At 46.3% G+C, this 25,073-nt stretch overlaps 1 protein-coding gene across 1 annotated transcript; it reads right to left on the bottom strand.

Moving 5' to 3' along the window:
• LOC128327814 (16 kDa beta-galactoside-binding lectin-like) lies at positions 1 to 6,855 on the bottom strand. The gene is made up of 4 exons (XM_053257079.1): positions 6,721 to 6,855; positions 4,354 to 4,433; positions 2,601 to 2,772; positions 1 to 281 (listed from the first exon to the last, which is right to left on the bottom strand). Exons 1-4 carry the CDS (start codon positions 6,727 to 6,729, stop codon positions 30 to 32), a joined length of 513 nt encoding a protein of 170 aa, XP_053113054.1. The 5' UTR covers positions 6,730 to 6,855; the 3' UTR covers positions 1 to 29.
• Positions 6,856 to 25,073: the final 18,218 nt, after the last annotated feature.

The raw sequence follows: 25,073 nt of genomic DNA, 5'->3' as shown, positions 1-25,073 counted from the left end.
TAGTTTGAAGTATACATTTGAGTTTATTGCTACATAGCTAGATCAGAGGGACAGAGCAATTTGAAGCCTTCAATTTTGAAGTCTCCATGCACAGACACAAACTGGATGGCTTTCAGGCCTGTTCGATTGGGGAAAATGAGCCCCGTGTCCTGTAGGTCAGGAAAGTGTTCTCTGGGAACTTCTGGTGGTTCCAATATCTTCAGACAATCTCCTTCCAACTGGACCTTCTTGAAAACGTCCACTTCCACCTGCAACTCAGAAGCACGGAATGTGAAGATGATCTGCAAGAAGAGAAGGAATTAGGTAGCGGACTAGAACACTGGACACTTATCCATATTCCCCCACAGCACTGGAGAGCTTTAGTTGGGTAGATTTGTGCTATCCATAGGAGCCGCAAAATGCTAGTCCCCAACCCATATGACAGGCCAAGGCAAGAGGTACTTCAGCTGGCTTTATACATATATTCACACCACACCAACACCTTATGCTCTATAGGCAGGAGCAGCTAAACAGAGCATGTATGAATGGCAAATTGGCTCCCAGTTCTAAATACTGCCTTAGTGGTCCCCCCCCTCCGGCCCAATATTCTGGCCACGATTTGTGCATCTCCAAACATAGGCAAAAAGTCTCTTAATCCTGTTGTCATGCCATCTGGATCTCCCTTTTGCACCAGTGTCCCAAATCACCACTAGGGACACTGGAGTAGAGATAGTTAGGATCTACTCTTTCCTGTTTGTCTCTAGGACCCCTCAATTGATAGCATGTACTCAGCAACTTCCTTGGAATGACTTCCGTCTTCCAAGAATGCTTCTAGCTTTTTCTCTGAGCGCCATGCTTCTATAGGTCTGGCTACATGGTGGTCAGAGAAGTTAGATATAGGTCTTTTCTACCATCATGTACTTTTGAATAAAGTAGATTAGTTTAAACTTAAAGTGAATCTCCATGCTTATCATTTACAAGCTGTTGCCCTGAGACTGTTAGCTTCCACTGTCATGGGAGTGAGTCAGCTCCCAAAATACCCTGCTGTATAAGTAATTACCCTCAACATATCCAGGATAACTGGAGGAATGCAGATTCTACACATTTAATGCAGCTTCGCTCTTATGCGTCTCCCAAAACATCCCAAGGAAGTCTAGTTTGATTGCAGCCCCTCTTACAGAGAACTCTCAGGCCCAAGTCCTTCCCAGAATCGCAGTACCCAAGATGCCCTGGAAAGCCAGAAGAGTGGATCTTGCTCTGAAGTGTGGGAAATGGAGTTCCAGTGCATTGACCTTTTGCACCAACTATCCTAGTTAACCCTAGGGGCACTGGGAGTGGACCCTGCTTTACCTCTACTCTATGACCACTGCCTTGACTCCTTAGGTACTTCCTGCAGCAAGTCAGTCCACTTCCTTTCCTCTTGGAGAGTAGATGGAAACATCTCTCTCCCCGCCCCCCCCCCCTATCCATTATGTAGCTCTTAGACAGGGCTAGGTCTTCACTGTCCAGAGTGTAAAGTGTGCTATCAAGTCGATTTCAACACCTGACACCCATAGAGCCCTGTGATTATCATTGATAGAATACAGGAGGGGTTTACCATTGCCTCCCTCTGAGCAGAACGAGATGATACCTTTCACCATCTTCCTATATCGCTGCTGCCCGATACAGGTACCAGTGGGGATTCGAACCGGCAACCTTCTGCTTGTTAGTCAAGCATTTCCCCACTGTGCCACTTCAGGTGGCTATCTAGAATGTACTTCAGCAATAAACCTATTTCGTTTAGATTGTCCTAGAATCTCCACGCGTGTTCTTTGGATGACTGCAGCAACAAAACTCTACACTGTAACTGGAGTGAGGAGCTTCCTTTCTTGGCACTTTGAAAAATTGTTACAAACTCTTAACCTGAAGCTGCTTTCAAGCGCAGGCCTATGCCAAGCCATTGCCTTTGTTTGCAGCTCAGGAGGCCCAACACAGACATCACATATCACTTAAGCCAGGAACATCATCCTGGGGCAAGAGTGCTCTTTAAAAAAAAAAAACCACCCACCATTTTATATCCCACTCTTCCTCCAAGGAGCCCAGAACGGTGTACTACATGCTCAAGTTTCTCCTCACAACAACCCTGTGAAGTAGGTTAGGCTGAGAGAGAAGTGACTGGCCCAAAGTCACCCAGCAAGTATCACGGCTGAATGGGGATTTGAACTCAGGTCTCCCCGCTCCTAGTCCAGCACTCTAACCACTATACCACGCTGGCTTGACACACAACTGTTCTGGAAAACATGGCCAGCCTGGCTACAGTGCTGTGTGCAAGGAGCCATTGCTCTTTGAGTTGCACCCAGAATGAAACAGGCTTGCTAATTTGTTCCAGGTGCTGCAGACCCAGCATTCATTTACCTGAGCTTCCCCCTCGTCTCTTTGGTTGCAGAGCCTCCGCTTCAAGCAGAGCTCCAGGTTCTGAAGCACACTGTACAACACGGCTGCTTCAGGGTGTGAGGAGAGGAGGCAGTCACTTCACTGAGAGCGGCCCATAGCAAGCCCATAGATTGGGGCAGGGGATGATGGGAGTTGTAGTTCAGCAACAGCTGAGAGCCAAAGTGGCCTACCTGCTTCTAAGCCCTCACCTTGATTTTTTCCAACATTGGGAAAGAGATGTGTACTTCTTCCTTTTCCCCCCATACCCCGTCTTGCTTGGAGTTGCAGATAATAGTTTCCACTGAATCTCCACGGCTGAAAAAGCGCGGATTGAAGTGAAGCACCAGGTTGTTAGAGTCTTTGCCCAGATCCACAACAAATCTGCAAGAGTGGCCACAGATATGCATGAATACACCATACAAGTTTTGCTGAACAGCTTCCTCTCTAAAAAGCATGTTCTCATGGAACTTTAAAGAGGTGAAAAGTCTCTACCTAAGCATTGTGGGTCTAGAACAGGCTTGCTCAACGATGCCCCCCCCAAGCTGCTTTTGGACTACAACTCCCATAATCCCCAGCCACAGTGGCCAGTATCCAGAGATTATGGGAGTTGTAGGCCAACATCTACAGGAGTACTGAAGTTGAGCAGTCCTGGTCTAGAACAGGGATTCTGGGTCCCCAGATGTTGCAGGACTTCAGCTCCCATAATCCCTAGCCCCAGTGGCCTTTGCTTGGGGATTATGGGAGTTGAAGTCCTACAACATTTGGGGACCCTAGGTTGAGAACCCCTGGTCTAGAAGATCTGAGAAACCTTTACTAAGAGAGAGGGAGCGTCTAAGAGAGAGTTCACCTTGTCTGCCCTGGCCCCCTGGTGCCTGTTGCAAGTCCCTGGATCTTGAGGTGGATGCTACCACCAATACATGAGATACCTAGAGGCCGTTCTTATGATCAGCCAAAACCAGGCTAAGGAAGCCAAACTGGGTCTTGGCGGATCAGAAGAACTGCTGGGATCGTGCCCGATCAGCCTAATCAACATGATTAAGGGAGCAAGAACTCCCTTCGGCCCATTCTTATAATCATGTGCAGCACCAGCTGCTTTTAGCCAGCGCTGTAACACAGATGGGCATCTGCCCATTGCTGTGGGGATCCCCATAATGTACCACACTCAGGCAATGCATTATGGGAATTCTGGGGGCTGGGATGATGTGTCCTGGCCTCCAACCCTCCGTGCTGCCTGGGCAGTGGAGTGTGGATGATCATCTGGGTGGGCGATCCAGGCACCCAGTTCCCTCAAGAGATTGTCCGTGGGGGAAGGTGAAATTACTGAACCTTCCTCCCCGCCAGCCCGCCCCACCCTTCCCCGGATTGTGAGAAAGGGCTCCCAGTGGTGTTTCAAATTCTAACTATTTGGCTACTTAGGCTATTGTGTTCTTCTGAATTTGGAACTGCACATCCGAGGCATTTAATGGAAGGATGCAAGGTTCTCTCTCTCATCCATGCACACCATCCCATGACTCACTGCCCAAGTTGTGGCACACTACACAACTCAGCCGCCAGCTGCCGCCAGCATACACACCTTTGAGCCCTCCCAATGCCAAGTCCCACCCACCCAGCTGCTACCAATCACAACTTGTACTCAGCTGGGGAGAGGGAAGAGACCCATCCCCATCATACTTGGTCAGGAAGAAGACCCCTTCCCCTCCTGGGTCAAGCACGAGTTACAGCTGGTGGCTGGCGACGACAACTTTGCATCTGGTGTGCTGGGCAACACCACTGATTAGAAGGCTAGCATTTTTAAAAAGCTATCAATCTGCTTGCATATCAAATGCTTTGTAAGAGAAAAACAGTTATTGAGAGCTGATTATTGCAGAACCACTGCAATAAGCCACTTGCTACAACTTGATATGGGCCAGTGAATTGGTCTGCCCGTCATTGCCCGCCCGCCCTCCCTCCCTGTCGACTTACTGTTCAGCATCAGGTAAGATCCTTCCCATCAGTTGAAGGCGTTCTCCAGGCTGGATGTTCAGTCCATTTACAGTCATGACCTATAGGAAGGAAACTAGACATGCTGTGGGCAGTCAGGGCAGTCCTAAGGGAGAAGTGTCTCTCCTTCCAGTGTCCTTACTGACTCTGGGCACTGAGTTTATAACCACAGCTCAGTGGCCTGGAAAAAGATCAAGCCTATTTGTCTTGGTCCTAGAAGATGCTTCTGGGCAGACATCCAAATAAAATTGAAGGCAGCAGCCTTGACAGCAAGACAAGAGACTGTGGAAAGTTGTGGAGTGGTGAAGGGGGCCAACAACAAGAACCAGGAGCTTTTCAAATAGTGATTGACTCCTGCTTCACTATACTTAGGGTGGGTGGGTGGGGAGTTCATACAAGGGAGTGATCTACAGAGACTTCAGTACGGAAACAGCAAGGTGTGTCCTTCAAAAAGCCAACAACATTATTCAATGTTCTTCTTGTAAATTGGACCTTGACTGATTGACTGAGTGTCACCACTTGGGGAGTGTTGGAATTGGTATCATGGAATAGCATGAAAACAGAATTTCTGCAGACCCAGGGATAAAGTAAATGAACCCTGCAATAGATGTGTAGCTTTGGGGAGTGTCTGCAGGCACCACTACTCTGGGCAGAAGTGTCTCCTGTGCCCCCCCCCCCATGCCAGGTTCCATTTGTTTGCTTCTAGTATCCCCCCACCCACTTAATGTTTAAAATTCTTTCTTCTTGGAGCTCACTGCCAGGAACATTTCAATTCCCTTGAAATAAAAAATTAAGAAAACCACAGTCCCACCATCCTGGCCTACACTATGCCCAATATTGGAACTCTATGCTCTCCCTGTCAAAAAAAAAAAGAGAGAGAGAGAGAGATTAGGACCTCCTCTGATTAGTAGACTATGGGGAGGAGTTGACTGCCATCCCCACCCCCCACTTCTAATGCAGCACCAGCAGTTAGTTTCTGGAGGGATCAGAGCTGTATCCTTCTCCCAACCACAGTAGTTCCCAGAACCTGGTGCCAAGACTTTCCATTCTCAAATTTAATCTGTTGGGTCAGGCCTCAAGATTGCCCAAGCAGCACCAGCTTGCCATGGAGCCTAGAGATGCTCAACAAAGCATCTAAGCTCTGGGTGGGGGGCAGACATGACCTACAGGAGGAGTAAGCAAGCAGAGCAAGAACAAGTTGCATCCTTCCTTCTCCTCCCCTTGGTCACCACTTGCCTGAGATAGATGGAGGCAACTCACCCCTGTTTCCCCACTATGTTCCAGAATATCCTCCAGAACAGTTTCCTTAAGAAACCAGTACAGAGACATGGTTCTCAATCATGCTCTCAGACTAAAGAACTCTATATCAACCCACTATACTGCATTGATCAAAACCCTCCTCCTGTGAAGCTGTTACTTAAAGTCCCAGCCTCCACCTCAGTTCAAGTCTGAGAATGTGCAACTTAGTGTGCATCACCTTTGCCTCTCTCACAGACATCTACCTTTTCTTGACTTCCATTATTTGTTACTGCTACACAAGAAACAAGAGTTTATACTTCCTGTCTCTAGTATGCTATAACACTATGGCCACTCAAAGTGCTTTGTAGTTAGCAAAGGATGAACTCCATAAAAGCATCAAGGAAGCAGAAGAACCCTAAGAAGGCAAGAGTGAGTTCAGCTAGATAGCAGACCACCCCTTCTCCAAGAAAGTCACAGTATCCATTCACTTGTTTTGTTGGAAGTTTCCAGCCCATTTCAAGGAGGTAAAATTTACAGAAACTACCCCTTTGCTTGCTTTCCAAACTCAGTAGCTGTAACCTCCCATTCCAAGATGCACAGCAACAACCCTGTGAAATAGGTTAGGCTGAGAGAGAAGTGACTGGCCCAGAGTCAACCAGCTAATATCATGGCTGAATGGGGATCTGAACTCAGGTCTCCTTGGTCCTCATTCAGCACTCTAACCACTACACCACACTGGCTCTCTACTCACACTGGCTCCTTGACTTCCTACTGCTACGCAAAAAGCAAGAATTTATACCATCTGTCACTAATATACTATACTTAACACTATGGCCACTCGCAGTGCTATGTAGTTAGCAAAGGATGAACTCCAAAGAAGCATTAAGAAAGCAGAAGAACCCTAGGAAGGCAAGAGAGAGTTCAGCTAGATAGCAGACCATCCCTTCTCCAAGAAAGTCACATTGGCCATTCACTTCTTTTGTTGGAAGTTTCCAGCCTGTTTCAAGGCAGTAAAATTTACAGAAACTGCCCCTTGCTTGCTTTCCAAACTCAGTAGCAGTAACCTCCCATTCCAAGATCCACAGCAACAACAAAGAATCCAAGACTCACATTTTCCATACTGCAGTTTTACTAAGGCTCCACAAGACAGACCAAGTTCAGCTTAACTATAGCTCTTAGTGAAACAATCCCCAGCTGCCTTTAAATAGCTGGGGAAACTGCATCACATGACAAAGGGTGTGTGCTATGCTGGGTTGCCCAATTTGGCTTTTTAAAAAGCCAGATTCTGGGTTAAGGCCTCTATTTCACACGAGTATACTCCTCAGGTTATGAGTGGAGGGTCTTGCTTCAGAAATGTAACCTTGGAAATCATTGTCAGCCAGCAAAAACCCTGGACTTTTTCAGATGAAGGGGAATATTGCTGAATGATATAAGTGGAGGAAGACTGTGGGGTGAAATGTGGTAAACAGTAAATTTTATATATATATATATATATATACACACACACACACACACACTTCAGGCTGACTGAAACATTTCTTCATTGTTTCTTTGATCTGCCTGTTGTGTGCCAGCAATAGGCAGAAAGGCAAGCAGGGTCCAGAGTCCCAAAGGGATGTCAATCACATTATTTGACCTTCTGCTGGAGAGCCAAGAGGTAGAACATCTGTTGTGCATGCACAAGGCCCCCATTCAGGACCCGACATCCCTACTTCAAGGATCTTTTTCTGTTGTGAATGTTTGGTGAATTTTTTGTTCAAATGTGGTATGCAAATGTTCATCATCATTTTCATTTTTAACAGTTGTCACTTTGTAGTTTTGTCCCTTGCAATGATGCTCTGCTCTGAGGAGATGCTGGAGATCAGAAGGCTCTGTTCTATTTGTCACCTGTGTTGGGGTTTGTGATTATTTAACAAATCACCAAGGAATCTACCACTCCAGTTAGAGAGTGCAGGGTTTAGTTGCTGCAGCTGTTTAAGTGACACATGTGGAGATCACTGCAGAGTCTAAACTAAACTGATTTGTTGGTGAAGTACATTTGGTATAGGAATGACTTATCCTATCTATATCAGCGGCATAATGAATAGGTAAGGAGAGGGAGAGATATTTCCATCTTCTCCTAGGAGGAAAGGAAGAGGACTGACTCACTACCATAAGTACTTGAGGAGTCAAGGCAGGGATCATAGAGTAGAGGTAAAGCAGGGACAGGTAAGGAGACCCTCACTAGCTACCTCTGCTCCCAATGTCCCTAGTGCTCATTAGGATAGTTGGTGCAAAAGGTTGATGCACTAGAACTCCCTCCAACAACCAGGACTGTTTAGAATGCAAGAGAAAGAGTCGTGATATGCAAAGACAAGGCAGTGGACTGGAATCAGTAATATTAATAGTTTAATGAAATAGATATTGTGTTCAGAAAGGCAAGTGCTGGCTGCTTTCCAGCACTCTTGCTGCTGTCTCTTTGTTAACCACGCCCCTACTCAAGGACTAGAATTGACTGATTGAATTGATTGATTGACTGGAATACAAGCTCCATTCAAAAGCTGGCCTGGATCAAGAAATGGATTAATTAAAAACACCACAGACTACAGAGGGGATATTGTGTTATTGTTATTAATATACTGATTTTCAACAAAAACAAGTTCTGAAAACAGTTTAATAGGAAAAAATAAGATGGTCCCCTGTCCCTAAGGGGTAATCTAAAATGAAACTAGGAGAGCTAGCCTTCCAGTAGCAAGCATGAATTGTCCCCTATGCTAAGCAGGGTCTGCCCTGGTTGCCTTTGAATGGGAGACTACATGTCTGAGCACTGTAAGTTATTCCCTTTATGAGATGGGGCCACTCTGGGAAGAGCATCTGCATGCTTGCATGCAGAAGTTCCCAGATTCCCTCCCTGGCATCTCCAAGGGTTAGGGTTGAGAGAGCCTCCTGCTTGCTGCAAACTTGGAGAAACTGATGCCAATCTATGTAAATGGTATTGAGCTAGATGGACCAATGGCCTGTCTCAGAAGAAGGCAGCTTACTATGTTCCTAAGCTCAAGGTAGACGCCCATAACAGCCACTGGGAGGGATTATTTGCTTGGTCGAATAGGAGCAACTGCTGAGTAGAAGACGTTTTACAATTCTAACTCATTTATTGTGGCCAGTTTACAGTTGGTGTGGAAGTAAAACTCTTCACTTCTGTACTGCTTGCATTGCCAGCTATGAAGGACAATCAGCCAGTATGGCAGCGGGCACATGTCAAGATTCCTTCCAGAATCAGAAGGAGGCAGTGGGAGTTCACTTAGGTTGAATCTTTGACAATAAAGAACTCACACTAAGCTAGCCACCATCCACTTTATTTTGATGTGGGGAAACCCACTCTCCATATAAGGTTCCTGGTAGGTAAACAGGCAAAATCATCCCCAAAAAGCCTGAGCAGTCCTAGGCCTTTGGAGGCATGTGACAAAAGGCAAACTCAAATGAAAAATAGCACATTTCAATAACAAGGTTTATTATCAGATTTATTTATTTATTATTTTATTTATGACATTTATATCCGGCTCTTCCTCCAAGGAGCCCAGAGCAGTGTGCGACATGCATATGTTTCTCCTCACAACAACCCTGTGAAGTAGGTTAGGATGAGAGAGAAGTGACTGGCCCAGATTCACCCAGCAAGTATCATGGCTGAATAGGAATTTGAACTCGGGTCTCCCCGGTCCTAGCACTCTAACCACTACACCACGCTGGCTCAGATTCAAAGAATGCAATATGAACAGTTATAAGAGAGAGGTTTCATTAACTTAGGCAACACAGATTACAAGTAATACAGAAAAGAAAAATAGCTTAGCTAAGCTGGGGCGTAATAGCCACCTAATGGCGCAGCTGGGAAATGACTTGACTAGCAAGCCAGAGGTTGCTGGTTCAAATCCGCGCTGGTACATTTCCTAGACTATGGGAAACATCCATATCAGGCAGCAGCGATATAGGAAGATGCTATAAGGCACCATCTCATACTGTGTGGGAGGAGGCGATGGAAAACTCCTCCTGTATTCCACCAAAGACACCCACAGGGCTCTGTGGTCGCCAGGTGTCGACACCGACTCGACGGCCTACCTAACACATCTAACTGTACTGGCCCTTACTACTCACAGGCTGTGGCCTTCCCAAATCCCCAGCAACTCAGCCTACTGCTTCCTCCTGCCCTCCTGGGACAAACTGAATAACAGAACAAAAGCATTTCCCCCCTCCAGTGAGTTCTTCCTAAAGCCTTCCCATCACTACAGCGCAGTACAGAAGTTTTCCCTTGTTGAGACTGACTGCTCAAATGGCCTACAGCTCTTTGAGGTCATAGACGTGAATGCACACGCTGTAGCATAACCGCATGGGTGGGTTGGGAAGAAACACGTGTTTGGGTTCAGCAGCCTCTTGCAGACATGGAGGCTTCCAAGGTGGAAGAGTGGATCTGCCTTGAAGGAGCTTTCCCTCCTTGGTGCTTCCAAGGGATTGCTTTATGTGGGCAAAGATGTGCACACAGTAGTAGAGGCCTTGGTAGGAATGGACCTTGGGGCCCAAGCCTGAGGCTCCGCTATCATGGGGCACCCCCATTAGCACTCCCACGGCCCACCAGCCAGAACCAGGAATCTCTTCCCTGTGCCAGCAAGCCAATGCCAAGCGGAGCTCTTTCTCATGTGGGTGAGGTCAGGCTGCTCCTCCTCCCCACCACTCGACAACCAGCTGTTCAGCAGGTGGGTAAGGCTGGCTGAGGCAGCTCTCTGAATCCAAGGTGCTCATGTGGATTTTTTTCCTTCTTCTGCATTTTGCCCATGATCAGTCCTGGCTTCTGAATGGCCCAGAAGCCCTTTTCCAAGTGATTATTATTTTAGGCAAGAGCACTGCTGCTCCACTTACTTTCTGAATGCTCAGGAAGTACTCTGACTAAGGCACAGAGCTGGAAACATAGTGCATAGGGGGATGCTAATAAACGAGTTCAAGAGTACTGTGGAATTTGGATAACAGCATAACAAGGGAATAGGAAGTTCTTGCTTATCCCCAGCTAGCATGAACTTCATCACCACAATCCATTGCTACACCACCATGGATTTTTATTGTTATGTGCTAAATGGTCCATTGTAAGTTGCTCTGAAGCCCATGTAGCTGGTGGGAAAGCAGGAAACCTATCTTGCAGGTTCAGCTGGCAGTCAGAGCCACAGGTTATTTTTGACCGTTCTCAAAATGGTGGCTAGAAGTTGTTGAGACGGGTCTCACGATCAGTGAGACCTGGTTTTGGAGAGTGAGCGGGGCGGGAGCCCTGGGCAATCGGATTGGCCGCCCACACGATTGCTGGCTCTGTGACAGAGTGGGTGGGGGCTGGGAGGAATGGGGGCTGATCAGCCCCCGGAAGCTCCAGCATGCCGAGCGTGAGCGGGCACATGTCATGCTGGCAAGACCCCCAGAGCCAGGAGGCGGCTTTTTGCTTCCCCTTCGGGGGGTCTCCTCATGAGTAGCCACAGCGCAGAGCCACGCCATGGCTACTCACAATTTTAAAAACCCAGTTTGAGGGGAGGGGTACTTAGGCGGGTTAACTGCCAGGGAGCCACTGGGCTCACCTGCGAGCCCGGTGGCTCCCACGATCAGGCAAAATCGGGCTAGTCTCCCCTAGCCCAATTTTGCCTGATCGTGGGAATAGCCCCATTGATTCATCTCCCACGTTTCATTTTAATCCACTGGCAAGATGCAAGCGATAGGTTTGGGAATCCACCAGAAGGCGAGCCTAGTGCATGTGAGTGTAGAATGTGTTTTTGTGAAGTCAGTGGCCTCTCTCAGTGACAAGTCCAACAAAGCACAGGCATTTGAGGTCCCCCAGAAAACTTGCCCTTCCTTCCATGGTTCAGCGGGCAAGGAGGCAGAAGAACTACTAATGGATGAGCCACAAGCAGTGGCATAGCAAGCGGAGAATGAGCCCCTATTCAGGCACTGAGCACAGGCAACCTCACAGATGGCAGAGCGCCCACTCAGGCACATAAAATCCACACCCACCCAAGGGAGCAAGTGGGTGAGCAAATGGCAGTGTGAGGTGAGCAAGATGGCTCCCAGATGCCGGGCGGCTCATGTTCCTTGAACACCTCTGCCCAATTATAATTCCTCCCCAGGCCACAAGAGAAAGCTTACCCAATGGTGGGTCTTTTCTAGAAGGATTGAGCAACTTCAGCCTTGGGGGAGTACCAAGTCTTGTAGCATCCCAAAGGCAAAATCTGATTTTGGCATGAGCTTTTGCTACCTAGTGCCCATTTCAGACTATGCATCACTTGCAAGACTGTGGCAGCAGAAGCAGTAACCTTAAGCAAGGTTCTGAAAGCTGTAACCTTAAGCAAGGTTGATCCATGCTCAGAGAGATTCCACAATCCTAGTGCGTTCTGAGCAAGAAAGAGGGTCCCGGGTCATTTTTGCCTCTGCTTAGAGGACAGTTTGCTCAATAGCAAGGAGTATCAGAACTAAATGAAAAACAGATTCCAGGAGTTCAGTGAGTAGTTTGAAGTATACATTTGAGTTTATTCAGCTACATAGTGGGTTTAGAGGGATAGATCAATTTGAAGCCTTTGACTTCGAAGTCTCCATGCACAGACATGTACTGGATGGCTTTCAGGCCCAGTCGATTGGGGAAAATGAGCTCCATGTCCTGTAGATCAGGAAAGAATCCTGTAGGAACTTCTGGTGGTTCCAACTTCTTCAGGTAACCTCCTTCCAACCGGACCTTCTTGAAAGCACCGTCCACTTTCACCTGCAGCTCAGAAGCACAGAATGTGAAGATGACCTACAAGAAAAGAAGGAATTAGGCAGACACTTAGAACATTGGACACTCATCCATATTCCCCCCGGTATCACTGGAGAGCTTTAGGTGGGTAGATTTGTGTTATCCCCACAGGAGCTGTAAAATGCTAGTCCCCAGCCCATGTGACAGGCCATGGCAAAGGAACTAGATCAGCTGGTTTTATAAATATATTCACACCACACCAACACCTTATGCTTTATAGGCAAGAGTAGCTGAACAGAGCGTGTATGAATAGCAAGTCCAGAAGTTGGCTCCCTGTTCTAAATACTGCCTTAGTGTTCTCTGCCCTGCCCCCCACAAACACACAAATATTCTAACCCCCCACAAACACACAAATATTCTAACACAAACACACAAATATTCTAATATTCCCCCACAAACACACTAAATATTCTAAATATTCTGATTTGTGCATCTCCACACAAAGGAAAAGATAGGCTGCATGGAGATCGCTGTAGCGTCTAAACTAAATGATTTAGGTTGATGCACTGGAACTCCATCTCCAACAGTTAAAAATCAATTGTTTTCTGAACTCGTTATCAAAACAGGATACATATCAAAGCATTTTAGAAAACGTTCCTTGCTCACAGAATGGCTCACAATACTGGGGGGTGGGGAAGTGGAGCATCCTAGATGGTTTGCTAATTTTAAAATGATTTGACTGGATTTCCCCCACCTCTGTCTATCCTTTCTTTATATACACGTCACTTTTAAAGTAAAAAGCCCCCAAAGCAGTACATCATCCCCCCCAGATAAGAAAAAAATCATGTTTCCTCATAAGAATGAGCAGCTTAAAAACCTTTGTTCAGTGTTTATAAAATAGTGCATGCATAAATCATTGACAGAGGGGATCAGCTGTGATTACAATGAATTTCTAGATGTTTTAATATGCACTAATTAAGCATTATTAAGTGCTACTGTGCTCAGGTTCAACACTGCAATAGTGTATTAAGAAAAATGTCATCTACCAAAGTTTACTTTTTATACCTAACTATTTATTAAAGGCAAAAATGTGCTTTTTGGACTCTTGAGAGACATAGGCGGGAATGAAATTTTATTGTAAAATGTGAAAGTGTATTGCGTTTATTAGACACCGATTCAGAAAAGTGCATTTCTGTTTATTGTTGTACTACTTCCATATAAGTGACCCAGGCTGGAAATTGTTTTTAAAAGCCCATATAACCTGCCCCCCCAATTTTTGTGTCCCTGTGTCGTCACACACACACACACACACACCTTTAGGCTGGCTATGGGCCTGTGCAGTCCCGTGGCCACCTGGTGGCATGGTGTGTATCTACCTGCCACACCAAAAAAATCTCTTTCCTCCCCAGCCTCACTGACAGTTTTCACTGAACATTTTATAACCTGCCTCCCCTGACTTCTGCAATCCCCCCCCCAAAAAAAAATGTTCGAGGCTGTTTACAGGCCATGCGTGTTACTTAAATAGCTGCAACAACTAAACTCTGCACTCTGTAACTGGAGCAGTAGCTTCCTGGGTGCTTTGCTAAATAATCACAAACCTTAACATTAACCACCAGCACCGCAGACCAATCAATATACCCCACACCACCAACCCCCTCCGCTCTCTCTACTTCCTGCTCTTTCCATGGAGAAATTGCAAGGGTCAGGACTTGTTGGAAGAGCCCAAGCATTTTTATTTCTTTTAAGTCAGAAATCTCTCACTCAGGCACAAACAAGGGGGAGGTTTTCAATTGGGGATGGGGGTCAGTCTCTCTCTCTCTCACACACACACACACACTCTACATGAATGTGGGAAGGAGAAAAACACATTGGCTTCTGAGAGGAAGAAATCACACACAAAGAAGAACAGATAAGGGTTGTTTGGTTGGTTGTCTTGACTTTCCTTTCCAGCTCTCCTCCTGGCCACAGCTGCATTCAATTGCCAAGCAAGAGAGGTTGCACAAGCCAAGGAGGACCAATCAGAGATGGCTGCTGCTGTGAGAAGACAGAGAACTTCCTTTGGGGGTGGGACTGCAGATGGGGAAACCTTAGTGGGGAAATGTCACCCCCTGGCCATGGGTCTGGGCTGTTAATCCAGGATAGCTGGAAGTAGAGAGTGGAGGAATGCAGATACTACACATTTAATGCAGCTTGGTTCATATGCTTCTCCCAAAACATCCCAAAGAAGTCTAGTTTGATTGCAGCCCCACTTACAGAGAACTCTCAGGCCCAAGTGCTTCCCAGAATTACAGTGCCCAAGATGCCTTTGAAAGCCAGGAGAGTGGCTCTTGCTCTGAAGCGGCTTTCAAGCACAGGCCTATGCCAAGCCATTGCCTTTGTTTGCTGCTCAGGAGGCCCAGCATGGACATCCCACATCACTTAAGCCTGGACCATCATCCTGGGGCCAGACTGCTCTTGACACACGACTGATCTGGAAAACACGACCAGCTGGCTACACTGCTGTGTGCACTAATCTGTTGCTCTTTGGAATGCACCCAGAATATAAAGCAGGCTTGCTAGTTTGTACCAGGGCGCTTTCCATATTAGACCCTGCAATGGGGTCACGGTGGATCTCAGAAGTGTGCTTCCACACTTCCTGCATTGTGACACTGCAGTCCCTACGCAGACAGCAGGTTGCCGTTCACATTTCCAGTGCCTTGTTTCGGATTTAATTGCTGCAATATAGAGCTAAGAGGTCATATATTCGGTGTTAAAAACATGGGACACCTTAAAATTGTGGATCAAGAACAGGCCTGCTCACCTCTTCCCCAGGCCCAGCTGTTTTTGGACTACAACTCCCATAATCCCCAGCCACAGTGGCCAATAGCCAGGGATTATGTGAGTTGTAGGCCAACATCTGCAGGAGGGATGAAGTTGAGCAGCCCTGGTCTAGAAGATCTGAGAAGCTTTTACTAAGAGAGAGAGAGCGTGCAGAGTTCACATTGCCACTATCCAGATTACACGCTACAACAGTTTCACTACGGCCCGTTAAGTGTGCTTCTGTACTGCCTGTGTTTTGACATGGCAATCCCTGCACTGGCAGCAAGGTGCCGGTCACATTTCCGATGCCTACTTTCAGATTTTATACTTGCATTTTAGTTCAACAACGCTGCATGTGTGTCACTAATAAATAGCTGTATTTTCCCATTTTAGGAGGGTTGTGCAAGCTATTTGTGTTTTCAGAACGCTCCTGTGAAGCCAAAGCATTTTACTGCTGAACAGCATGTCATCTGGAAAGTTCCCTTGTCTGCAACAGCCCTCTGGTGCCTGTTGCAAGTCCCTGGATCTTGAGTTGGATGCTACCACCTCCACAAATGCATGAGATACCTAGAGGCTCTTCTTATGATCAGCCTAAACCAGGCTAAGGAAACCAAACCGGGACATGGCTCATTGTAAGAACCACCAGGATCGCACCTGTTCCCGGCAGTTAACCCGCCTGTGGAGCCAGCCTCTTAGGAACATAGGAAGTTGCCGTATACTGAGTCAGACCATTGATCTATCTAGCTCAGTATTGCCTTCACAGACTGGCAGCGGCTTCTCCAAGGTTGCAGGCAGGAATCTCTCTCAGCCCTCTCTTGGAGAAGCCAGGGAGGGAACTTGGTACCTTCTGCTCTTCCCAGAGCGGCTCCATCCCGAGAGGAATCTCTTACAGAGCTCACACATCAAGTCTCCCATTCAGATGCAACCAGGGCAGACCCTGCTTAGCTATGGGGACAAGTCATGCTTGCTCCCACCAGCTCTCTTCTCCCTCTTAAACAAGGTTAAGAGAACAAGCACTCCCTTATCATTCTTGCAGCGAGCGCTGGCTGCAACATGGACTGGTGCCTGCCCATCACTGTGGGGATCCCCACAACGCACCCCACACTTACACGGTACATTGTGGGAGTTCCAGGGGCATCCTGGCTCCTAACCCTCCGCCTTGCCAGGGGCAGCAGAGGATCATCTGGGTGTGTGATCTGTGCACCCAGCTCCCTCAAGAGAGTATCTGCAGGGAAGGGAAGAGGGAACATCTTGGGCAAGGCAGTGACTGTGTTTTGGCTTCTGCCCCACCTTTTTCTCCAGGTGTGTACCATCCACCATCAGCCTCTGCTGCTTTAAAGCTCAGGCTGAGCCAGGGGTCAGAGAGAAGGAGGGAGCTCAATGGAGCCATTTCAGAAAGCCAAACTGGGGAAGGTTAGTCACCTATAGCAACCTGGCTGCAACATTCCACACCAATAGCAATTTCGAGCCGTTTCTGCCGCTGGCAACCCAAGCCCCTGGGTCACTCCATTTACCCGCCAATGAGAACAGCAAGGGGGAGGCGCCAAAGAGTGCCTCGAGACTCCTGGGAGCAGTTATTGCAGTGCAGAGCCAAGAAGAAAGAACCGTCCCTGGGTCCGCCTTTTAGCCAATCAAACAGACTCAGTGGGAATCAATTAGAGGTATTTAATTGCTACTGCAGATAGCAAGTTAATTCAATGGGCTATCGCTCTGCATTGAATACAAATTGGTTATAGGTGTATCTTACATTTATACAAACAATCTGAATGATGCTGATACCCTAGACATAGTATACTTGGCAACAAAATGGTGGACTAAGTATCTAGTACGCATGCGAATGATTCATTGTTCATCTGGTGATCACCCCTTATTTGGTTACATCCTGTTTTCCAAACTGTCAGCAAAGAACAGTGAGAATCCTGTGAGAACCAAGTTTCTTTAGATACAATTTAGTGGAGAGAGATAATGACATTGATCATGAGAGGCCGTGATGGCCCTCAGCTGGGTTGGGGTTACTTTAAGTCAGACTGAGGTTTTCCAAGTAAAATGGAATTACTTTGGTTTTCTAAAACACATCAATTCCCCCCCTTAAACACTGCATCATCCTGAATCTTCAGGATGCCTTAATTAAGGTTTGTAAAGGTACAGCTATATGTATGGGTCTTACATTATGGTAAGGTTTAAAGGTTCTCATAAACATTTGGATTAAAGCTGGAATGCATTATAAGCAGCAACATGTGATTAACAATAAAAGGAAAATACATACAATAATTAGAATTATCTTCTTTGCCCATAAATCAATAGGCTCTCCATATTAGTTGATTGAAAGTTCTAACTGTTTGGAAATATTAATAATAGCTCTTTCTTAACACATAAACTCTTAATCTTGGAAATATAGTTCTTGCCCATTGATGAAACTCTGTGTTTCGTGTGGCTAAAGGGTTTGGAACATATGTGGTTTTGGGATGCCTTAAGCATTACAGAAATAGTAGGTGCTGAATGGGCTGTACATATGGCAATAAAACTAGATACATTGCATACAACATCCTAGACCTACAAACATTATTATAATTCTATACATTACACACACATATCCTTAACCACCCATATCTGGCATGATTTGATATAGATAAAAAGTTTTATACATAGCAGCAAGGTGTACATATAAATATCATACAACTTATAGCAAGCAACATTGTTTTAACCCATCTTTATCCCAAATAAAGTATAAATAACAGTCTTGCATTGTGGAACCAGGTGCTACTGGTGATTAATGGATTATCAGTTTGTGGGAAGCGATAGCAATGACAAGTCATGAACAATCACACTGATTAAATGCAAGTGTCTATAAAATTGCAGGTAAAGCTTGGGCTAGCTTAATGTCTTAGAGCATAAAGGGATCAGTAACTTGGGGATAGGTGCAGACTTGCAGGTAAATGCTCTGGTTGAAACAATGAGATGATTGGCACAATATGTAAGTGAAACAAATAAGGAAATGACCGGAGAGCAAGCATGTGAGGTCCATGACCTTACAGCACAGGAGATAGCAAGGTTTTCAACATAATGATAGCACATAGTCACTACAAGAAAATAATATGAGAAAGTGGTGTAAATCATCAACTCCCACCCCCCTTAGTGTCCTCTAAAGTCTGTCATGGCCAAAAAGGAAACCATGGAGAGCTTTAGAATTCAAAATCTAAAAGTCCTTGGTAAGGAAAAATATATTTTAGTCCTTCAGTTGAGAACCAAATGCTCTTGTACAACGTTGCAGGATTTTGGCTATCCTGGATGTTCTCTGATCCGTGTTGTTTTGGCTTGTTTGGCTAGCGTCCACAGACAAGCTCGAATGTTCATGTGTTTGGGAGCCTTGACTCCACGCCTTGTGGGCAATCTGAAATAGTGTCCTTGGCAAGGTATCTTACCCAGGTAAGATGGTTCCAGGGCTTTACAGCTTGGGGAGATGCTGTTGCATGTATGACTCCAGAGAAAAGTGGCAGTCTTCAGGCATCTGTTGTCTATCCCTCTCCTATAGCACTTAGGAGCAGGAAGATGAACTTTGCATTGGGCCCTCTTCCTCGAACACAGGACAGGGTAGCAGATGAATGTCCTGTCACCATTGGGTTGGATTGGAAATGCAGATAGGGACTGCCCTCTGGTAGCTGCTGCTGGTTAGTTTTCCTGGGTCACTGTTGATGGAGACTCCCTTGGGATCACATTCTGGCGATGGATCCAGGTATTCCTTCGATCTGGGGAGGACCAATCCTTCTTGGAAAGACAGTTCAAGGCACTGTTGGTTGCAAACCTGTTTACTTGAGAGAAAGACAGGCAAGTGAGTTGCCAATTCCCTCCCCCCCCCATGTAGGGACAGCATCTTGAGACTAAGTCTCTGGGTGCCAACCATCAGCACAAAAGGAAAAGTCAGGTTTTCAAGGCAAATAATACAAAGGATGGATAAAACCTGAGGCTATTTTCAATTTGGTCTTTTGGCATTTTTTTTCTTTTTCCCAATTTATATTTTTGTTTCCCTGCTTGCCCTGGGCCCCTCTTCTCTGAAGACCAGAACAGGGGATGATGTCTTCATTTTAAGGCTTGGTGGCCAGGCGGGAGGCTGTGTGGGGAGAGCCGGTGCTTCTTGGAGGCTGGCTGGCTTGTGTTGTAGGCTGGTTTCTGATCATGAAAAAAAAGCAGCAATCCTGGGCAAAAGCAAGGCAATAAAGTCAAAAAGAAAAAGGCATCTGCTGTTCTTTACCAGCCATCCTCTTCTAAGTGTGCCCCCCTGCTGTGGTGCAAAATCGATGTCCTTTTTCTGAATATGTGTGTGTGGGGGTGTGTGCCAAGATAGTTAGCACAGGAACCAAAGATGCTTGAAAACAGGAATAGGAGCAGCAGCGGTTTTAACTGCAGCATCTGCCATCCAATTACCCTTTGTCACTGGGTCATTTTCCTCTGGTGACCTCTGCTATGGATGACTGCAACCTCTTCTAGTAGTGTAACAGCAGTCTAGAGTTCTGATATCTGTGTCCCATACTTTACTTCCTTGTTTCCCACTGTTAAAATCTTCTTTCTTTCCAAGTGGCCCCATGTGTTGTGTAAAAATTACCTTGAAGGTGATGAGCTCTGCAAGCTGTGCTGAGAAACCTGGAGAAAGAGATTTCACCACCAGAACTTCATGGTCAGTCACTACTCCATAGCCAGCTTACGTTGTCCATCTTACATGAAGCTGCCTCCATCTGTGTACAGATCAATGTCTGCATTTTGGAGAGGTTCATCTTTAAGATCAGGATGGCTTGGCATAGATGCAGTTCACAGCTTGCAAGCAATTATGTTCTTGGTCTTCTGTAGGCTCAAAAGGAAGTAAAGTAGCTGGATTAAGAACAAAAAAGTAGTAGCCATGGAAACCCTAGGATTCCCCACCAAAGTCAAATGATATTTGGTCATGTGTGAGGGAGTCAGCCATCTATTGCCCCAGACTAATCCCCTTTAGCTGGAAAGTTTCTAAGGTGAATTGCAAACCGGTACCTTGGAACTCCCTGCCACTTGCAGGAGTGATAAAACCAAGATTTCTCATTTCTTCAAATCTTCCGTCTGGGTTCTGGAATTTGAAGGTTCAACTACTGCGAAGGCAAAGGCAGGGCTGGCGGTGAGACAAATTTAAAATTTAAACCTTAGACCATTTGATCATTAGCTCTCAGTTTACATCAAATTCAGCTAGCAGAAATATTGCATAGATTTTGCAAAAACATGACAGTAATACAATTAGACTAATTTATCTTAAAATCCATTTTTCCTTCTCACCCACAATTAATCTGGCTGGAACACAAACTGCTTTACAGAGAACCTCTTTCCCCCTCCCATCTGGAAATGGGCGGAGTTGTCATTGTTCATCCGAGATCAGCTTCAGTTGTGAGAAAGAATTGAAAGGGAAACTTCTGGTTTAAAGTTTTGAGCTCACAGAAAATAGGTAAGAGACCATCTCAAGGAAATCAGTAAACATAACATATAAAGGCTTATGATACTCAGTAGTGGCAGAAATATCACAATCAACTTGATATAAGAATGAATGAAATAGAGCTTGCTCTTATGCCTAATGCATTTGGCCAGCCATAAGCAGCACTTTAGCAGAGGTGGGAAGATTCAGAACCCAGTTGGCCAGCTGGGACTCTGAAAGTTCCCCCTTGTTGCTCAGGCCGTGACCAATTTTATGTTCAATTAATATAATAACTGTGAATTTTGGAATTCAGTGTCAGAGCAAGTTTGGTCTGGAACAGTTTACAAAAAAACAACAACATGTCACTAGAATAAATACATTCACAAATACAACAGAATAAACAGAATAATTACAACTGAAACCTCATCTTCACAGAGATGAGCTATAAGATTGATGCAGGGTTGAATTCCTACACAGAACCAGAGCTTTGGGCTCCCCGTTCAGAAACATGCACACACACACACACACACACAGAGGCTTGTCTGTGTATTTCACAGAACAAGGGACTAAACAAAAGAAATTTTACAAAGAATTTTATAACATTTTCAATATGTTAGCCATAAACTCAGTTAAGAAAGTAGCTTAAATAGAACAAACTTATCACAGTCATCTTAAGAAACAATCTGTAATTCCATATTACCTCTCCACAACTTATATTTTCCAACTTACTGGTTCCTTTCAATCAATTTTCTTTTTGTTTAACAACCTTCCAACCAAAATCCTTTAATGTCTCCTTCTGGTTTTTTCTTTTTCTTTCTTTTTTCCTGTAATACCCTGCACAAACTTCAATATACATATTCCTTCAGCCTTTGTTCAGAGAAACTTTTTGCAGCGAGAACAGTGTTATCTTTTGGCTTCCTGCAAACAGGACGGTAATTTAGACTGTTTGCAACTCAAGGGCAAAGCTTGGAAACAGCTTGGAAACAGAACACAGAGACATGATTTTTGCAAAAGACAATCATTCTTTCTTCTTTAATACTTTCTTCAGACCCCCCTTGTTCATGAAGTCCGTTCAGATTTCGTGTACTTGCTATTTCTACTTCCCATAGTCCCCCCCTCGTTTGCCCCTGCTTGGGCTGTCTCTAATTAGACTTTTAATCACCCCTGCTTGGGCTAAAAGTCCCCCCCCCTCTCTCGGGCTGAAAGATTGCCCCTCCCTGGGCTTTTCCCCCTTTGCCCCCTCTTGGGCAGGGTACTCACCAAAAGACATCTTTGGATTTCACTCTCTCACTCACTCACTCTCTCCATTCACACTTTCATTCACTCTTGCCTCGATTCCCAGATGTGGCGCGTTGTGACGACTGGCGCGTCCCGGGCCCATGAGAATCCTCCACAGACAAAACGCTATGAGGTGCGCTGGATCTCATTGTCCCGTGACGGGTCAAATCGCCCACCCAGAGTCACATCCGACTGTCACGGCACCAAACTGATGTGAATTCATGTATATATACATAATCCCCCCCCCCCACACACACACACAGACACCAGGTTATGGATCTTGCTTTGCTTAGCTTGGTGCGACTTCCCCGTCGCGCCGAAAACCCCTGCTTAGATAATAGCGCGCAACACAGGTGAGGCACACAATCGAGGCATCTGCAGCCGCAGCGGGCCAGGCTGAGGGAGGTGAGGGGCTGCGTCCCCCATAAAACCCAAGGAAGCAGGCGGCAGCAGCGGCCACAAAGCGCACTGGAGCATTCGTAATGTGCCCAACAATGCAACAGCCCAAAGGGTGGCGGCCAGGGGAGGGCATGGGAGACAAACAGCAGCAGGTTCAGGTGCTCCAGCTGCACAATGGAGCAGCCTCACCTGCAGCCCAGGAAGAGGGACGGCAGGTGGGCGGGCAGACAATGCAGCGCCACCGACAACTACTTACGTGGAGGAGCGAGGCCACTCATCTTCACAGCCACAGCAGGGGGTTCGGGGCGGGAGGCTGGCCGAGCAGCGGGTCAGCAAGTCCGTCTCCGAGCATGAAGCCCCCCTCCCCCACCTTCGCAGGCTGGGCTCTGCTACAGCATCCGCCTCTGCTTCGTTTCTAGCCTCGCCTGTCAGGCCCTCGGGACTCTTCTCCTCTCAGCAACACCACGCAGCGCTTCTCATCCAAAGAGATGGAAACACACCGATAAGATAAGGGGGGGCATGGGCGCTGCATGGAAGGGACCGCTCCAAACAGCGTTCAGGTGCTGCGGTGGCAGAGGTGAGCACTGAATTAATTTAGTGCCTCCTGCCACCCTCCTGGAGGCATGTTCATGGGTGGCCACTGATTTCAGCTTTTTCAGATTCATGGAAAACCGAAAATATAGAGTTATATACACATGCAAAAACATATGACGGGGTTTTATTGTGAATGCAAAAACACTCTATGAAACATGAATTTTCACAATGTGTGGCTTTAAAAACAACAACACCTGAAACATGATTGCTGGTTAAGAATGTAAATGTTTGAACCACTTTCTAAGTACATGGTATTGCTGGTTAATATAACTGCTCATTTTAGTCTTTTACAGTGCCAGCATTTGTCCAGTCTTTCCTGCAAAGTTTTTTGCAAACTGCTCAACTTTGGCCCTCCTGCAGATTTTGGCCTACAACTCCCATAATCCCCAAACACAGTGGCCAATAGTGGGGCCAAGGTTGAGCAGGCCTGGTCTACACAGACTGGCAGCAGCTTCTCCAAGGTTGCAGGCTGGAGTCTCTCTCAGCCCTTTCTTGAAGATGCCAGGGAGGGAATTTGGAACCTTCTGCATGCAAGCAGGCAGATTCTAAGTTTAGAGTACTATGGAAGCAGCAAGCTCATTGTCGCTTAGATGGGCAGCTCATTTTACAGTATATAAGCCAGAGGAAAGAAAGTAGGGGGGGGCCTCAAATGAACATTCGGTGCCTGATAATGTCTCTTGTTATGAGTCATAGCAAGAAGTTCTGGTAAGGCTAATCTGCCTACTTTCCTTTCACTATAATCTTGATTACAACTGTACCAAGTTTGGTCCAGATCAGTTAGGCATTCATGTTAGCCCACATGCACCTGCCATCTTGAATTGGGATGGATGACATCAGAAACTGTGCTGCTGAGCTTAGGGATGTGCACAGGCTGGCGTTTGGTGGAGGGGGTCACCTTGAAGGAGCAGGGAGGATGTCCTTAACCCCACCCCCACGCCACATTTTCCCCACCGACACGCTTGCCAAAATCTCTGGAGCGGGGCAGCAGTGTACCTCCATGTTCTGGTTTGACACTGACTGGGGCAGCAAGGAGGTAAGCTGCCACCCCACGCCAGCGATTTTGGCGAGCATTGCAGTGGGGAAACGTTGTGATGGTGGGGTAAGGGCACCCTCCCTGCTCCTTGAAAAGGTAACCCTCCAGTCACCAAACCGGTTTGTGCACATCCCTAGTTGAGGTATATAGTCACTACAACTGTACCAAAATGTGGTCCAGGCATTGCGAAGCTGTTATGAGATCACCCAGGGGTGTGTGTGTATATGTATGTGGGGGGTGCCCCTAATTTTCCTTCTTTAGGGCAGGTAGTCCAAGAAGGCCTTGGCTATCAGTATGCAAGTCTGTGCTAGTGATGATGGAAAGGGCAACTAACTCTATGACCACCACCCTGACTTACATAAAAGTATGTCCAAGGCCAACATTTCACCCTTACTGTACACCCAAGTGCAGACCCAAGCATACACACATATTTCCTACCAATTAGGAGAGTGTGCTACAAAGTTACAGCTGTGCCAGCCACCCAAAAAGCGGTGGCATTCTTTTTTTCCTATAAATAGAAGCACAATGGTCTGAAGGCACATGATCAACCTTGCTGAAGCCAGGTAGGTCTAGGGCAGTCCAATGTCTTAATGGGATCCCACCTGGGAATCCCATGTTTGTGCCTTGAGTTCCATGATGGAAGAAAAACAGAAAAATTGTAATGAATACACAGGTAGTCCTTTAATGAAACCCAACATTTTCTCATTGTTATCAATCATGCATCATGTACAAGCCAGTGGGTTTAGGGAAGAAAGGATGGCATTGTACCAGAATCTGAGCCTCCAGTTAGATATTCCTCCTCGCTACTATCATCTGGCAAGGGAAGGAGATATCACCGCTCTCCAAGATGACATGGTGGACAGACAACTTGTCCTCCTAGCAGAATATACTCTGAATCAGAGGCAGGGCCAAAGGTGAATTACTCCAGCTTCAGTGAAAACTCCACTGGGAGACATTCACAAGATGTTCAGTGCATTGCTTCTGTTCCTTGCATCATCTACAGACAACTTGTGAAAAAGCAGTTTTCTTCAAGCTAAAATGAGTAGTATGAGAAGGTGGCTTTTTCACCGATTGCCAGTAGATGGAACTAAACATGCAATGTACTTGAATGTCACGTGGACAACTCAATAGATCTGCCATGGAAGTCGAAGCTGGAATAAACCACTAACATTTTAAAAAGCTGGGAGAATCCATTCACCCTA

This window comes from Hemicordylus capensis, chromosome 5 (assembly GCF_027244095.1).
Source record: "Hemicordylus capensis ecotype Gifberg chromosome 5, rHemCap1.1.pri, whole genome shotgun sequence".
NCBI lineage: Eukaryota > Metazoa > Chordata > Lepidosauria > Squamata > Cordylidae > Hemicordylus > Hemicordylus capensis.
The sequence above is the reverse complement of the archived record's forward strand: the minus strand, read 5'-3'. Positions and strand labels throughout refer to the sequence as shown.

Coding starts and splice junctions, on each gene's coding strand:
- LOC128327814 (XM_053257079.1), bottom strand. Junction 2,773..4,353: donor ATCTTACCTGATGCTGAACA/GTAAGTCGACAG, acceptor CCACTCTTGCAG/ATTTGTTGTGGATCTGGGCA. Junction 282..2,600: donor CAATGTTGGAAAAAATCAAG/GTGAGGGCTTAG, acceptor CTCTTCTTGCAG/ATCATCTTCACATTCCGTGC.